Genomic DNA, 14929 nt, shown 5'->3' on the forward strand with positions numbered 1-14929 from the left:
TGATTGTAAAATAAATGTGATTAGCCCTCATATAGCACATCTTTTCAAACTACTGGTTAATGAAGAAGCAGTTCAGATACTGCTTGTCAACATCTGATACCAGTTCAACTGATACCTCATTAATTAAGTTTATGAACAGATTGCTGGTTCAACTGATTTCCTGATTATTTTGACATTTGTAGAGAGTTAAAATCATTGGGTGTTTCAGTTTATCAAATTAATCTGAGTACATGTTAATTATATCGTATAACCTCGGGAAGGGAAGACCAAAATGTTGTGTGCCCAATTGTATTAGGTTCAAATCATCAGCCTGTGAATTGACTAAACTTTTAACTGTTTTTGAATAAGGTTATTAATTCAGAGAGGTTTTGTTTTTCTGGTAAAATTTATGACAGGTTAGTTATTGCCTTGCTAATGTCTAGGGGCCTTGGCCACCTAGAACATTTCTGTGAATCTTGAAATAAGGAAAAAATTTTGAGGGGAAAAAGCTGTTATGAAGTCTCTGTTCTTTAGTCTATATCTTTATTCTATAGGATGTGAATAAACTGCACTTAACCAGAACCCACTGACTAATGCCTATGATTTTTTTTTAATGCAGATGTGATAGGCATGGTCATTTGCTTTCCAGGGTTCCTTCAGTTTTTGCTTGGTTAAGTATGTGACAGATGAAAAGTCAGCCACTGAAAAGTGGTAATGTCTGTGAGGATGATGATTGAAGAATTACCAGTTATTCAAGTTACATAGAAACATCTCAGTAGAATAGTGAGGAACCTCAGTAGTCCCTGGAACATGAGTGTATTACGTACCGTAGGACCCATATGTGTAGTTACCATTCGTAACAGAGGCCTCGAATCTAATAGTAGTATACAATCTTTTGTATATATCGTGTTTTTAAACAAGCAAATACATAATACTTTTATAAGTTTAAAATTATTGAAGTGACAAATACGAGTTATTGCTATATAATTATTGTATTTTTGTTTCCAATGTGCTAGAAAGCCTCATTTACAGTCTGAATACTTACGTTCTGTATAAGTGGTGTTATTTAATTAAGCATAGTATAAGAAAGATTTGTTATAAATATTATTGTCTGAATACAAATGGTTATGGAAAGGTCCATATTGTTTTTCATTAATACTGAGAAACACTGAGTGTTTCCTTTTAGATGATTCCTTCAGAACTTGCAGAGATTATAAATAGCCAACATATGGCTTACTTTATGTTTTCTTACATTTGTAAATTCTCCAGAGTAGATATTCAAATCAATATATTGAAAATAACTTGAAAAGTTTTCATAAAGAGAAATAAATTACAATATTTGTAACTAGGCAGTTTATACTTACTAGTCATAACCTTCAGGAATTTATGATTTGTTTTAGAATGTTAAAATATTATATTTAAATTGTCCAAATGATACAGTATTTCTATAATACTGTTTTTATCATAAGCTCAATTAACAATTAATTACATAACTGAAAATTTGAGGTTATAAAGTGTTTCTGAATACAAAAAATTAGATTAGTTGCCACTTTGTTTCCCAAATATTTCCAGCTAAAGAATAAAGAAAAATTGATAAAAGTTGAATTTTTTGCTGTTAACTTAGAGTTTTATAATTATCAATACAAAACATGTTAGCTTTATGCTATTTTTAATCTATATCAAATCCATATAAAACTTGGTATCTTTTACTTTACAACCAGGTTTCTTAATAGAATGTTTTGCTACTTGTATTTGTTCAAATCTGTAATTATTTTTGTAGTAAAAAAAAGGCCCATTCAATCATATTCAATATGAGTAGTTTTAGTTTTTATTTTTAGAAGAACTGCATAATTTGAGGAATTGTTGCTTATGGGTAATCTAAAAATTACATCTGATCCAGGGAGAAAAAAACTTTTGTATTTTACTGTACTACTCTAAAAATACATTTTGTGGAGTATTCATTAGGGAAATCCTAATGGATTCAGGAAATATTATGGACTTTTTTGCATGACAGAATTTTGCGTTGTGGACAATATTGCGGATACTCAGTTTTTCTGCTTTTTGTTCCAAACAGTATAGCAGCAAATAAAAATGACACTTACGTGTAGTAGATGTTTCTAATGGCTGTTTATCAGAATAACTCCTTAAAGTATGTTTAATTAGAAAAAAGAATTAATTAACTATTTTTTCAGTAGATTACAGGTTAGAAATATTGAGTGAATTGCTTATACTGTTAGGGTTTGTTTCCAAGATCTGTGGATAATATCAAAATATACTGTCTAATATTAGCTGTTTATTGTTTTTTAGTATTATCCCATTTTTATCATTCTTTCTGTAATTATAAACCCAATTATTGAATTAAGATATCTCTGCTATTGATTATATCATATTTATTAGCTTTTCCTGCGTTATTTAAGTAAGTCATTGCTTACATTTAGTACTTAACATTAATTTGTTTACATTAATATTTTATAACAATCTTTTAACTTCTGTGGTTTAAATATATTAATGATTATTTTTCTTTTGAAGGTAAAAATAACTAATATGCTATTAATAATTCCCTTGCTGCCATGTTATGTCTGAATCATTGCAAGTTAATTATTAAAATTAACTTTAGGTTATCTGTAAATCCTACCATATGGTCATTGAGTATTGTGAAAATTTAGTAAAATTAATTGCTTTTTAGTGGATTGAATAAGCCATTAATTAGAAATGCACTGGTAAATATTTAATTATAAAGTTAATAACATCTTGAAAACCACAGTCCTCTTGGTGATACTTAACACTTTGATAAAGAAAATATGTAAGTGGTATTGTATTTTTATCATTCTTACTGTTAATTCTCTTTTGAGATACTATTTACATTGATAGTAATCCAGAAAGGAAATGAAATGAAATACTAAAATCTATTAATCTGATTAGCTGTTAGAGTCTTTTAAAAGACCTGGAAATTTAAAGTTTGATATTCAAAACATTTTTGCCATGAGTTTATTCATCTTTACCAAACTTTGTCTTTATAACAAACATGCTTTTGGAAACTAAAGTGGTAATTTTTAAACTTCACTTATATATATATTTTTTAAATCAGAGTATCATTGTAAATGGCATAGTTCAACTTTTTAGTATGTTGAGTTAATGCCATCTCAAAATATTATTCCAGTATTTTTGCTTATTAAAAATTTTTTTATTTACAAAAAATAACTTGATTTTGTTTAATCTCTGGGATTTATTGTTACTTTAAGAGCATACAGTTCCAAAAAGCTAATATGGTAATTTTCATTATTCTGTTTTATTACAGTTGGTATTGGGTTGTTTTTTAAATTTAAATGTTTTGCACTTCTGAATAACCAGTTTTTAATTCAGCTAGGAAAATCATTTAAAAATGCATTCTCCTTTCTGTTGTTTTATTTTTATTGATGAGTTAAAAACTTACTAGGAGTAAACAGTTTTCATAAATGACAATATTTCTTCAGAAGGGCCACGAGATATGTGTTAAAAGCTTCAAGAGTTCTTTAAGACTCACTAATTCGTGTAATCGCAAATTAAACTGTGATAGTGCATTTTTCCCTTCGCCCAATTTCGCACTGTCATAATGTCACATTTTCATAGGGCCATGGAACATGCTGGTTTTAACAACCAACTCTGGGGCAAGAGGACGGGTTTGATTTTAGGTTTGATGATGTTCGTGATGTAAAACTCCCATTAGAGCACAGTGACAAAATGTCGTAAGGCAGTGTATTCTAATTTTGTACAAGAATGTATATAAAACAGCATGTTCACGTGACTCAAAGAGCAGACCTACTTTAAAATTTCAGCCAGAACTTTTGGAAACAGCAAGTTTTTGCCTTTCTCATTTTTGAAGTTTTTAAAAGTAATTGGATCCAGAGGTAAAAGCCACTCTATTTAGCTATTCAGTCCTCTTCACAGCATTGGCCTCTGCCTAGGAATGTCAGATTTCATGTCTTTCATTCAAGCTGTGGGTTAAAGGCTTTTGTGTGGTAGGTCAGAAACTTAAATTTTCTTAAGATGACCCAGTTTTTTACATATAACAAATCCCCAACTTGCATGCTTCTTTAAAACTTTATGAGACAGTTAAGTCAGTTTTCAGCTCTTATTAGTATAAAATATATCAGTGCTACTTTGCTTATCAATTCCATTTTAATTGAACCCCCTTCCCTGTGGACACTTATTCAGCTTGCAGTTTATATAATTGGATGGAAACTAGGAGGAGATTTTTTTAGAGAGTAAAAGACATTTCTGCCCTATTCCCAAATCAAGATCAGAGATTAATAATTTAAACTGATTACTTTCTCTGTGGCTGTCCCTAAGTAAAATTGTAAACTAGGTAAAATTTGTCTTGAGTCCCATTTTCTTTTTTCTTTTATTTATTCCTGGTCAGAGTTTGTCAAGAAAGGAGATAATTCGGCCTCCATGGTCACTAAATTTCTTTGTACCTCTACTGTGGGGTTGCCTCTGGTACAACAAAAAGAATACTGCATTTGGAGTCAAGAGATGGGGTTCAGGCCTGGCTGTCCTACTTCATAAGGCATGCTGGTTTTATGAAATTAGTCACATTGCACACATAGAACTGGCATACAGCTGCTATGCTTCAGTTCAGTCGTTCCGGTTTTTAAAATATCGGAATATTTCCTAGCTATTGGTAAATAGCTGCTGCTCCAGGTCCCCAAATGCCCTCACTGAGACCCTTCTCTGCACTTTTCCTGACTCCAGTAACTGCAGGCTTAAGGCCTGTTGGTGGCCGTGTTATCAGCCCCACCAGCATGCCTGCCCGGGAGGCCACAGGTGAGCACCAGCAGAGAGCTACTGCAGTGTTTGCCAGCCCACTAGCAGTCAGTAAAATAGTAACCATAATAATAAGAAAGGAAAAGAAAAAAATTTTAAGTACATATTTTAAATCCTTAAGCCGATGCTCTTTTTATTGATTGTAACTTCTGATCTTAGCGTTGTTCCTGCTGTACAACGTATTTGAAACATATTCCCTAACCTCCTCTCCAAATTACCTTCATTTCCTTTCATTTTAAAACCCAATCCTAGTAATTTTGAAAATCACCAAACTAAATATATCATCAATGTGCTCCATAAGATCTTTTAGGCTAAGTTTTAACCCAAAGCATTTTCAGTTTCTAAAAATACTTGGTTAAAAGGGTGCAGCTGAATATGAGTGCTGATACTTCTGCTGCAAAATAAAAGAGGGGATTTACTTCCATGACAAGCACAAAGATAATAGGTTAGTCAGATTCTTTTACTTTCAGCTAATGCCTGGTAGAGAACCAAATTTCATTCTTACCAAGGACAAAATTATCTCTAATCTGTAGTACGTATCTCTAGTAAGTACTCTGTATTTATTTCACATGTATGATTTATTTTGTGAAAAGTTTCATGTGGAATACAAGCAAAGAACATATAGTAGAGATCAGTGCTCAAAGTAAGAGATCAACAGTGAAAATTGGAGCATTTCGTTAAGTATTTTCTTAACCTTTGTTTGCATTAAAGCTGGTGGTTATGCCTTTGTATGACACATCCCTAATGTGAATATTCAAACTAAATTTGTTATCCTCCTTTCTCAAGAAATGTTATCATGATCGTGCCTTACAGAAATTTGTTAAGAGCTGCTCATTGTTTAAAAGTGATTTCTTGGGTTTTGTTTTTCCTGACTTATTTTCCTAGACCGATCCCGTTGAGAACACATATGTACGGAATCCGAACGTCAAGTTTTACATCCAGTCACGGTCCACATCTCCTTCCACATCTAGTGAAGCTGAGCCAGTTAAGGTGCCTCACTGGAGCAGTGTTGCTCCCCAACTTTTCACTTGTGTCAGGAAAAGGAGTTGCAAAAACAAGTGAAATCTGATTCTCTTCTTTTAATCAAATATATTGTGTATTAAGCACAGTATATTGGCGAGCATTACATTTGACTGATAATGTAGCTAGGAGTTTAAAGTAGAAAATTGTCGCCCCAAATTCAACCTGAAATAGACAGAAAATTTATTCAATCATGAAGGTAGTCTTTATTTTAAGTAAAGAACAATGTAGAACAGAGGACAGAGTTACGTAAATTTCAAAATTATCAGATACAAACTCCGTAGCCACTTGGCAGTGTCAGAGTTCCATTCTCATATTTCATTCTTCTAATAAATCTAACAAGACATGACATGACTGTTACTTCATAAGTAGAGCTTAAAATTAAAATTGCCAGTGCTGGCAACTGAACAGTTTATTCTAACTGCTAAATCAGTCATAGGCATTCAACGAAATCATGCCTTTTAATAGCGCAAAACCAGTGTTGTATTTGTACCTCATGTCAGTCAATGGTTTTAAACAGCCAATTGGCCGATTTTCTCAACAGAGATCATTTTTTTCAACAAGTCCGAAGAATATGTTATATCTTGGTCAATACCATCCTGCCTCAAGATGCAGTTCTGGTCCTTCACTCAGCATTACGGTTCTGACTGAGCTCCTTTGCTTCCCATTTTATCTCCAGAGCTGTGTCTAGCATCCCAGTAGAAGCAGGTAGTTCTGTTTAGAAAGCTCTCTGAAGTATGAGTTGTACTCAGATTCTGACTTGGTTTTTTCCAACCCTGTGGTAGACTACCTCAGACTGGTTGATGAGAACCTCTGCTTTTTTTGATTTTCATTGTTTTAATATTTTAAGTTTTAATGTTGAAATATTTCCAGCATACAAAGAATAATTAACACCCATGTACCACTACCCACAAATTTAACATATATGATCATTTTGTCCTACTTTTTACAAATTTGTATTCAAAGAAAGAATATTCCAGACAGTTGAAACACCCTTCCATATACCATTCTCTCTTCTCTTTTCCCAGACATAGCTCAATGCCCTGAAATTGACGTGCATCCTCTCTTCTTTGGTTTCACATGCTTATTTCATTTGTATCCATAAAAAATACATGTTTGTTGTATAAATTTTACACAAAGGTTATCTGTATCTTTTTGCAGCTTTTTTCATTCACCATTGTGCTTTTGAGGTTTACTCATACAGATATATGTCCACTTCATTCATTATAACTATTGTATAATATTTCATTATATGAATATACCACAACTATTTATCCATTCTCCTGTTATTGGATATGTAGGTTGTTTCCAGGTTTTTATTATAGTCAACACTGAAGTGAACGTCCTAATAGCTATCTGCTTTTACAAATGTGCAGTTTGTTCAGCATATATATCGGGAAGTGGAATTATTGGGTTGTGTGCTATGTGCATTTTCAACTTTTAACTAGATCTTGCCAAATTATTTTCCACAGTGTTTGGACCAGTTTTCACTCCCGTCATCAGTATGTGTGAATTTCCCATTTTCCCACATCCTCACCCTGTCAATTTGATGGGTATGGAGTGGCAGTTTTGTTTTAATATGCGTTTCCTGATTTCAAGTGTTATTCAGCATCTTTTTATATGTTTATTGGCCATTGGTGATTTGCCTGTTCATGTCTTTTGTCCATTGTTCTATTGAATTACTTTTCCTATTATAAGTGTTCTTTATATATTCTGGATATGAATCCTTAGCCGGCTATGTGCATTGCAGATATTTTCTTCTAGTCTGTGGCTTACTTTACATGTTATTTGTGTCATCTTTTTGTTTTGCAATAGCTTTTATTTTAAGGTAGCCATATTTATCCGTCTTTTTCTTTGCGACTTCTGCTTTTTATGTCTTTAAAACAAGTCTTCTCTTTGCAGCAATTATAAAGATTTTCTTCTAAAAGTTAAAAAAAGTATTTTTACACGTTTAAGACCTTAATCAAACTGAAATGTATTGTTAGGCATTATGGGAATGGGGTTCTAATCTATTTTTCTCATATGAACAACCAACTCTCCTGTATTTCCCCCAGTGATTTGTAAAGCTACCTCTGCTTCATATAAATGGGCCTGTTTAGGGATTCTCTATTCTCTTCCATTGTTCTTGCACTATTCTTGCACTAATATCACATTGTCTTAATTACTATAGTCCTCAAATACGTGGTATGGTCAGCCACTCCCACCCACCATATTTTTCCTTTCTTCTTGACTCTTTAGTTTTACATGTGACTTTTAGGATCAGCTTGCCATATTCTATGTGGGGCTTTCGGTTGGATTTGAAGTTGTAAATTTATCAAATTGACATCATCATGATAGTGGGTCTTCCCATCTATGAACAGGATATACATGTTATTCAGCTATTCTTTTATTTCCTTCAATAAAGTTCCATTATTTTCTTCATGAGTGTACTCCATATTGCTTCTTAGGTTTGTTCCTGGGTACCTTTAAGCTTTTGTTGCTGTGATAAACGGATCTTTTTAAAAATGCACTTTCTAAATCAGGCATTGCAGGTCTTTATGAACCCTGTTAATCTTGTATCCAGAGCCCTTGCTTCACTCCTTTTAATTCTAAAAACTTCTCTTAGACTTTCTATTTAAACTCTAATGACAATTTTGTTTCCTATGAATTGTTTTTTATTAACTTTATATAGGTTTTCAGTCTTCCTCTCATGTTTATCTTTTTAAACGTGAAATTATGAATTGGATTCAAAATTTTTTCAAGCTATTTAAAAGTAAATTAAATTTAAATTAGGACTAAATTCACAATTAAGCAGAAAATTCTGAGAAGCTCAACTGAATTCCATTTTAAGGCTATAACACGAGTATGTATAAAATATTCTGCTTTTGAAGGTTATATAGCAACAAAGGCAAAGAGAAACCATCCATTTTTTCTCTTAATATTTTAGAATATTCTTTACCTTTATACAAAGCTGGCTTTTTCCTCGTTTGCTTACTTAGCATCCTAAAAGGAAGTCCTTCTTGTCCTTTTTTCACACTTTGCCAGTCAAGTGATGTCTCTTTTCCACAGTAATATCCAGTAAAATCACTGGTTCCTTTCATTCAAAAAACTATCTTACAATAATACCCCATAAAATAAAGATATCTCTTGTAACTAAATTTGTGTGTAAATTCTGAATTCCAGTAATATTAAATAATCCAACCATTCTTTGGAAATGAATTTCTGAACAAAAATCCTACTGATATCTCTCTCTCTCTCTCTCTCTCTCTCTCTCCCCTCTGCTCCTCCTCCTCCCCCTCCCCCTCCCCCCTTCTTTTTTACCCCCATACACATACACAAACATCGACAGAATTGTGTTCCATATATATGTACTGTGCATTCTGTATGTAGAAGTCAAGGAGTTAAAAGAATCTTCTAAATATTTTGATTATAAATCTTGCTATAAACTCAGATGCTTTTTAGAATTAATGTGGCATTTTCAGATGAACTTGAAAATAATATCCTCATTTTTATGTAGACTATATGCTGTTACTTTTTTGTGTTCTTCTGTGGATTCTCTTTGCTAAATTATTTGTTTTTAAATTTCCAGACAAATAATTTTTTACTAATTGAACAAATACTTCATTTGTAGATATTACAGGCAGAAAATAAATTATCAACACTATGAGAATTTTAACTTCATTCAGATATATTTTGCCTTATTGATGTTTTCTTTGGCTTTATTTACCTTGATTTATCTCTAGTGTGTTTAAAATAGATGGAGTTTTTCATAACATGTATTTCCTTTTTTGCCCCTGGATTCAGACTGCTGACTGTACTCCACTTCCAGTTCATACACCAACCTTAAAGAAAAAGGCGTGCCCTGGTTCAACAGGCCTTCCACCTAAGGTACTGAATCTAGTTATGAGCACGGTGTCTTCTGAAAATAAAAAAGAGAGAATGGATTTCTGCTTCTTGTATTTCCTGTGATCTTTATTATTGGTTTCCTTAAAATCACAAACATGAAAGCTTGAAAAGAAAATAAATTCTGTACAAATGGAAATCATCATCACTGCAAAAGGCAGGAAGAGTGTAAAAAGTTTGTTTTGTTTCCATCTTCTTAAATTCAGTGTTGTGAGGTCTGTTCCAGTGAGGAGTCGTACTTGGAGGATGTGTTGTAAGGAAGGCATTAAAGTTGAGGCCGCTTGTGGAAGAATCTAAGGTTGAGGTTAATAAACCACTGAAAAAGAGAAATATTTAGTGAAAAATTCAGGTGAATGTTCTTTTTTTTTTTTTTTAATACTTTTCAACACGACTGTGACTGAAGTATTATCTATCTATGGAAGAACATGAAGATTGAGTTGCTTATCTGAAGCTCCTACAAAGAAATTCTAGGAATTGGAAAACTGTAATAATCTCTGTCTGCAGAACATAAACACCTTGGTTAAACTACAGAATAAGAGAGATTTGATGGATCAAAAAAACTAATAAAATAAACAAAAGTGTAACTGATATGAAAGAAAGCAACAAACAGAATACTGTATTTTGCCATGTAATGTGCACCCATGTTTTTGGCCCAGACTTTCAGGGATAAAACCTTTCGTTTTAATTTTTTAATTCAAATTTTTATTTGTCTACATTTAGGTACTTGTTTTTGTATTATAAAGGAATTTTAGCATTTGTTTTTTTTAACATATTATGATACAAGAAATTTTATGTAACAGATAATTACAAAACACAAGAACAGATACAAGGACAAGGTACAAGAAATTTTGTGTACCAGTAACAAATTTACAATATTTACGCATCATAGAAGGCCAAGAACTCTTTGTCGTCACAAGTTCGTTGTTAAGTTCAACAAAAACAATTACCATATTCCAGAATGTTTTGCAAACGAATATCGCTATTGATTTCTAGAGTTACTCTTTTAACTCACAAGCATAAATAAAAGAATTAAAAACATGTATATAGATGCAGAATTAGAACTACCCATGTATAATGTGCATCCTTATTTTCCCCTCACAAATTTGGGCAAAAAAGTACACATTATACACAGCAAAATATGGTAACCTATGCCAGATAAAGCAAAACTTTGAGGTTAGACAGAATGTGAAAGAAAAGTAAACATAATTAATGTCTTCAAAGAGATAAGACAGGAAGTGTGTTGGTTACATGGGGCAGGATAAAGCACTTATGAAGAAAAATAGTTTGTAAGTGCTTGACATAAAAATATTAACAGCTGAAATAAAGAACTCAGTAGATAGCTTTATGCAAATGATATAGCAGAAAAACAAGTTAATGAGATAGAAAATATGAAAGTTAAGCTACATGACAGAAGTAGTAGTAATATCTACATAGTAGGACTTTCAAAAGGGAGAAAAATACTTAATGCTTAAAAAATAATGACCTAGAATTAAATGAAAAATCTCATATATAAATATATCATTATGTGCAAAAGAGAGTAGATAAGAAAAAACACACATCCTACATCTATTATAGTAAAATTTAAGGATCAAGAGAAAAACTCTAAAAACTTTCAAAGAGAAAGAGCAGATGTCTGTAAACAAATCAAATTGATGTCAGGCTTCTCAACAGCAACACTAGATGCAAGAAGACAATTAAAAACTATGTTCAGGGCCACCCCAGTGGCTCAGGCAGTTGGAGCTCCGTGCTCCTAACGCTGAAGGCTGCCAGTTCGATTCCCACATGGGCCAGTGGGCTCTCAACCACAAGGTTGCCTGTTGGACTCCTGACTCCCGCAAGGGATGGTGGGCTGCGCCCCCTGCAACTAAGATTGAACACGGCACCTTGAGCTGAGCTGCCGCTGAGATCCTGGATGGCTCAGTCAGTTGGAGCACGTCCTCTCAACCACAAGGTTGCTGGGTTTGACTCCCACAAGGGATGGTGGGCTCTGCCCCCTGCCACTAACAACAAGAACTGGACCTGGAGCTGAGCTGCGCCCTCCACAACTAAGATTGAAGGACAACTTGACTTGGAAAAAGTCCTGAAAGTACACACTGTTCCCCAATAAAGTCCTGTTCCCCTTTCCCAATAAAATCTTTAAAAAAGAAATATGTTTAAAGTGTTCAAGAAAAAGAGTTTTGAACCCTAGAATTTTAATTCAACTGTACTATCACTTAAAGCTGAGAGCATGTTAAAAGTGTTCTCAGATATACAGGAATTTGGTATGTTTATTATTTAAAAAAAAAAAAAAACTTTGAAAATACTCTTGAATATACTAACAACAAGCTATCAGAAATAGAAATTGAGGAAATAATCCCATTTACAGTTGCATCAAAAAGAATAAAATACCCAGGAATAAATTTAACGAAGGAGGTGAGAGATCTGTTCACTAACTACTAAAAGACAGTAATGAAAGAAATTGAAAAAGACACAAATAAATGGAAAGATATTCTGTTGCTCATGGATTGGAAGAAATAATATTGTTAAAATACTAGTATTGATTTTGGGTCTGTACTGCCCAAAGCAGTCTGCAGATTCAGTGCAATCCCTGGCCCACCCCGCCCTCATAAAAGTGCAGAAAAAATTATTTTACTTAAAAATTTGATAGCAGTCAAGTCTCACGCACAAAAAGAATAAAGAACAATGTATCTTTAACAAAAAGTGAAAGTATGTCAGAAAGACATGTCTATAAAACCAATGAAAACTACAATCAATATTTCAAAAGAAATTAAGAAAAATGATAGAAGCTATAAAGTAACAAAATTTCTTTATAGGTGTAAATATGAAAATTTTTCACTTAACTCTTTGCTAAAGAATAATATGAAGAATTGATAAAAATCCTGAAGTCAAAATTTGTGAGCCACAAGAAAGTTCCAGTTTATTTTGTAACTTTTAAGTGGCCTTCAAGAGCAATTATCACTTAACTTCTTCTGTTATTTTAGCATAATCTCAGTATTGCCTAATAAAAATATTTGAAGAGTATAGATTATAGAAAGATGTGGTGAGAAATGAAAATAATTCATTCTATTGAGAAACATTCTAGTAGCTAGTGTGGGGCACAGAGATTCACATGATGAAAATCCTTTAAATAATCAATGTGTATGTTTCTATCAACTTGTTTTGTAGCGCAAGACGCACCAGTTTTTTGTCAAATCTTTTACTACTCCTACCAAATGTCATCAGTGTACCTCTTTGATGGTGGGTTTGATAAGACAGGGCTGTGCCTGTGAAGGTAAGAGCAAAATGGTAAGAAAATGTGGCTTTAGAGTCCTAGCATTTACTACCTAAATTGTAATCAAATAATGTTATTCTGGTATATAAATGTTTGTTGTCCTTAATCATTAGCTTTTCTTTGGATAACAGGAGTAGAGACAATAAACTGAGCACCTTGCTAAAGTCTGTTGAATATTGGAGAAGCTAGACAGGTGGTCCCTAGAAACTTTTTTCAAGAGAGATATATTTAAATACGATCCATTCACCTTTGTTTCATTATTCAGATGATTTTGTGGTTCCGAAACACCATTAACCTATGTGACAGAAGACGTGAAAGTTATCCTTGAATCTATGCATTTAATTTTAACCTTATTTAATTTATTAGAGAAATTATTATTGAAAAGAAGGCAGTGCAGAATCTTTTCAGAAATAATAAGTGTCTGCCACATGCCTCAAAAGACGTTTTATTCCTAGTGTTAACAGCAGAGGTTTTTTCCTCCCATTCATTGATTCATCCATCACATGTTCATGGAGTGCCTGCTCTGTGCTTCTTGGCCCTGGGGATGCAGTTATAGATGGGGAGACAGAGAGCCCACCCTCAGGAGCTCACATTCGGAGAGATGAAAGGTCAGAGGTCATCTGAACAGCAAACATAGTATATTTGTTTGGGCACCACTTTATTTTTCCTAAGACTTCCGAAATGAAAATGATATGTTATAATGAGAGATGTTATTTATGTATATTTTAGAAATGTGCCATTTTTAAGTCAAATGAGACTTGCTACTGTAACAATGCCTTATTATAATTTACCAGTATAGCTCATGAAAAAGATGAGGAAATAGTTGCTAATTCAGATTCTAATGCTGGTTTCCATTTCTTGCTGTTAGGGTTGGAAGGGACCTTGAAGGAGGTAGTCAGTCTCCAGCAGGTGCATGTGTTCCCCTGGAGTATACACTGTAGTTAGCTCGAATCTGACTACTTTGAATAGAGGGAAATTAATAGCACCTTAAAGCAATGCGTTCTATGTTTGGTTAGTTCTCACAACCAGAGTGTTAGATCCAGATTGCGTTATCTTAACTAGGTTGTTAGATGCATGAGTTCAGAGCCAGAGAAAATGGTCAGGGTTGGGAAGTAGAGATTTGAGAATTTGGAGTGTATGAAGTGATGAATATGAATAACATTATCCAGGAAGCACATGTAGAGTGAAAAGAGACCATGTATGAGGACAGAGCCTTGGGAAATATAGTTAAGGGAGGGGAAAAGGTAAAGATAACACAGTTATCTGAGACGGCATAGCCTATATCATTGACTGGGAAGGTGTTTGTGAAGCCAAAAGAAGAGAATTTGTACAATTTTTAAGCTTTGCCTTATTTTGGAACTTAGCCAGTATAGTTGACGCTTGAACAAAACGGGTTAGGGGAACCAACCCCTACCCCACCCAGCACAGTAAAAATCTGTATATAACTTTCGACCAGTCAAAACTTAACTACTAATAGCCTACTGTCGACCTGAATGAAGCCTTACAGATAACATAAACAGTCGATTAACACATATTTTGTGTGTTATATTATATACTGTATTCTTAAAAAAGTAAGCTAGAGAAAGAAAACGTCATCAAGAAAATCATAAGGAAAACACATTTACAGTATTTACTGAAAAAAGTTCACATGTAAATGGATCCTCACAATTTAAACCCATTTTGTTCAAGGTCAACTGTGCTTATAAATGCCATTTTAAAATATGTTTATCAGAAAGAATTCTGGGCAGCTACTTGGCTTTAGGTTCCTTACCATTTTTTGTGCATCAGAATCATTTGCAATTTTGTAGTAGGAATTTTTGAGATCTTCCCAACTCTGTCACCTCCTAGAGTCTCGTGTCATGAAATTGTGCCTATCTTTTCTTCAAACCCTTTGAAGCCTACCCTATAAAGCTGTGGGGACACATTAAACTATGCCAGTCTTTCTTAAATGTTATGATAATGTAGTTGCAGCCT

The 14929-nt window shown here is 33.3% G+C and overlaps 1 protein-coding gene across 18 annotated transcripts in view; it reads left to right on the plus strand.

Moving 5' to 3' along the window:
* CDC42BPA (CDC42 binding protein kinase alpha) overlaps positions 1-14929 on the plus strand; it is a 202594-nt gene that overhangs the window by 156352 nt on the left and 31313 nt on the right. For 9 of the 18 annotated variants that reach the window (XM_074316911.2, XM_019730880.3, XM_019730874.3 and 6 more), the window contains 3 exons: positions 5668-5772; positions 9586-9669; positions 12850-12955. In XM_074316911.2, coding sequence (XP_074173012.1) covers positions 5668-5772; positions 9586-9669; positions 12850-12955 — 295 coding nt within the window. The remainder of the gene's footprint in view (positions 1-5667; positions 5773-9585; positions 9670-12849; positions 12956-14929) is intronic. The other 9 variants (XM_019730876.3, XM_019730877.3, XM_019730879.3 and 6 more) reach the window with 1 other exon arrangement.

The sequence above is a fragment of the Rhinolophus sinicus genome, chromosome 6 (assembly GCF_057876585.1).
Source record: "Rhinolophus sinicus isolate RSI-liver-muscle chromosome 6, RSI-T2T, whole genome shotgun sequence".
NCBI classification, from domain to species: Eukaryota; Metazoa; Chordata; class Mammalia; order Chiroptera; family Rhinolophidae; genus Rhinolophus; species Rhinolophus sinicus.